The sequence below is a fragment of the Octodon degus genome, unplaced genomic scaffold (genome assembly GCF_000260255.1).
Source record: "Octodon degus isolate 3935 unplaced genomic scaffold, OctDeg1.0 scaffold00191, whole genome shotgun sequence".
In the NCBI taxonomy this organism is placed as follows: domain Eukaryota; kingdom Metazoa; phylum Chordata; class Mammalia; order Rodentia; family Octodontidae; genus Octodon; species Octodon degus.
Genome location: NW_004524767.1, coordinates 950,123 through 952,732, shown reverse-complemented (window position 1 = coordinate 952,732; position 2,610 = coordinate 950,123). Strand labels below are relative to the sequence as shown.

The window sequence follows — 2,610 nt, the reverse complement described above, 5'->3', positions numbered from 1 at the left end:
GGGGCGGCCCAAGGGGGTGGGAGAGGGTCCGGCCCACGCTGCGCCTGGGCTGGGACTGGTCCCGCCGGCCTGTTGCATTTTGTATTAGATCTAGTAGTATGTTTCTCAGTGAATGATCAAACAAACAAAGGTAACCAATAATCTAATCTTTTCTTTGCTTTTTCTAATCACATCTCTTCTTACTCTCAGTTTCTTAGAACAGGACAGGTGATTTGGCATTTCATCCCTTTAAAAAAGAGACCTAGAGGATATCAATACCATTTTAATTGTATACTTTGCCTATGAAATACACTGAAGTTTTTAAATATTAAGAAAATTAGACTGGTTAATTGGAGATTTTAAGCTGCAAGAAGAAAACTTGAAAATAAATTAAGCAGATTTACCTGGCAGGCATCTACACGCCCCTCCGGGAAGCCAGCGCACAGCATTCCCGGAGTGACTGTCCCATCGTAGGCCTCTTTGCTATTGCAGGTCCTGTTATCTATGATTTTCACTAATCCTTTTTGGAGTACATTAGGGCTTGTGCCTGAAGAAAAGAATGTGAAATGACTTTTGCTATAGTAAGTATTGATTGCTCTAGCTAAGTTGTTATCATCTAACATGTACAACTTGCAAAAATCAATGTAAAATCTTAATTCAACATTTTTCTCCTTTCTTAGCAACAGAAAAGCAACTAGTGCTTATAAATACGCCAAACTCTTGCTAAAAATTATCCAGTTTAGAGATTTTCAGTGTCTTCTTCCACATGTGATGGTATTCTTTCCTATCAAATTGTTTGAGCATTTTATATTTACTACATGTGTGCTTTAGAAAGCAAAATTAAAAATTCATAATCAGAAGTATACATTTCATGGCCATTTTTAGATTTTTCAGCTAAATATAATTATGATTCTGGTTTTGGAGATTAAGTTTATTTTCTGCTTTCAAAATGTATTTATGAACATTAATAGCCACAAGATCATTACATTGTTAGAGTCATATGATGTGCATATATAAATGATCTTTGTTATTCATTTCATTTCCTTTTATTAAAAATGATCAATATGTGAAGTGAAATGAAAGCTTTTTGCTAGCTAAGGAAATAGGAATATTTGCCTATTTTAAATATTTCTTTAATGTATTCTGAGGGCTGGCAGTATAACTCGGCAGACTAAGTGCTTGCTTAGGTAAGCCCAGGGACCAGGCTTCAATCCCTGTCTCTGCATGCTGCTGACCCCACCCCCAGCAATGGAGTCTGGGCGTGGTGGTACGTGCATGTAATCTCAGCACTAGGGAGGCAGAACTCCGGAGGATCACTGCAAGACTGGGCTGTACCCTGGGGTGGAAAAAAAAAAGAAAAAAAAAGTATTCTGGTCCAGGCCAAATATCTCAGTGGATTAAAACGCCTGCTAGGTAGATGCAGGGGCTGGGAGTTTGATTCCCCGGCCTGCCATACCAGTCCTGCCAGATTGAGACTGGTGGTGGCATGCGCCTGTAATGCCAGCACTTGGGAGACTGAAAACAGGAGAATCACTACGGGTCCAATCTTCGCAGTGAGACCTGTACATCTTGTACATCCTGTCCTAAATACAAAATAAATAAATAAATATGAAGTATTCTGGTCCACTAGAAAATTACAATGAACAAAAGTAGTAATCAAAATAAGTGTTGACTGACTGAATTAGTGAGGTGAAGGAAAATAGATTATGTATTCAAATAATAAATACTGTAAAACTGCTATTTTAAGAGGAGTTATGATAAATGGCTATCAAATTAAAGTTTCCACATGAATGACATAGAGAATAATTTTCAATCCATTACACATTATCTTCTTTAAAATGATCCTGAGGAAGTGTTTTTCAGATTCAGTTGTAATTTTGAATTTCTTTTTTCTTTTTGCAATTTAGGGAAGGGCCTACAGGGTGTTCAGGGTCTTACTACAAGATCGGACTCCTAGTGATCCGCCTGTTTACAGCCTCCCAAATGCTGGGATTACAGGCGCTGGCCACCATGCCCAGTCTCAATTGCCATCTCAGCACACCCCAGGGGCGGGGCCAGCACGGCAGGCAGGCCTGGGGATTGAACCCCAGGTCCCTGTGCCTACTTGCAAGCACTTTAATCCGCTGAGCTATTTGGCCAGTACTTAAATTTCTTTTTAACTTCTAAAACTCAAGCTATGCAAGAAGATTAGAAATTCACCATCAGACTTCAGCGTTCCCCATCCGGTGACCACGACGTCTGAGTTGGGTGGGAATGTGTAAGTGGGTTCCGGAAGGCATGCTCTTCGGATGCTGCTTGTGTAGAGCACTGGTGAGGAGAGATGCACAAGAGCGATGTCATCCTTGTGTGCCGGGTAATGGTAGTGCTCATGAACTATGATGTCCTTGATGCTTCGCTGTGTCTGTGGATCACTCAAAAGAAGTCCAAAACTAACATTCCAGTCTGTTGGTTTATTGGTGCTAAAGAAATAGATTAACTTATTAAAATCTTGTATATTGGAGTTATAGGAGTTAATTTCTTCACCTTTGTTTTTTTTTTTTTTTTGAGAGAAGAAAAGATAAACATAACAATGAAACTGAGCTTCAAAGCAGGTCAGTTACAGTAGTTGACACATTGTGTCATGTTGTCTTC

General features: G+C 39.6%; 1 protein-coding gene across 1 annotated transcript in view; it reads right to left on the bottom strand.

Moving 5' to 3' along the window:
• LOC101573961 (transmembrane protease serine 11C-like) overlaps positions 1 to 2,610 on the bottom strand; it is a 92,273-nt gene that overhangs the window by 26,049 nt on the left and 63,614 nt on the right. The window contains 2 exon segments of the mRNA XM_012517552.1: positions 384 to 526; positions 2,179 to 2,438. Of these exon segments, the coding sequence (XP_012373006.1) occupies positions 384 to 526; positions 2,179 to 2,438 (403 nt within the window).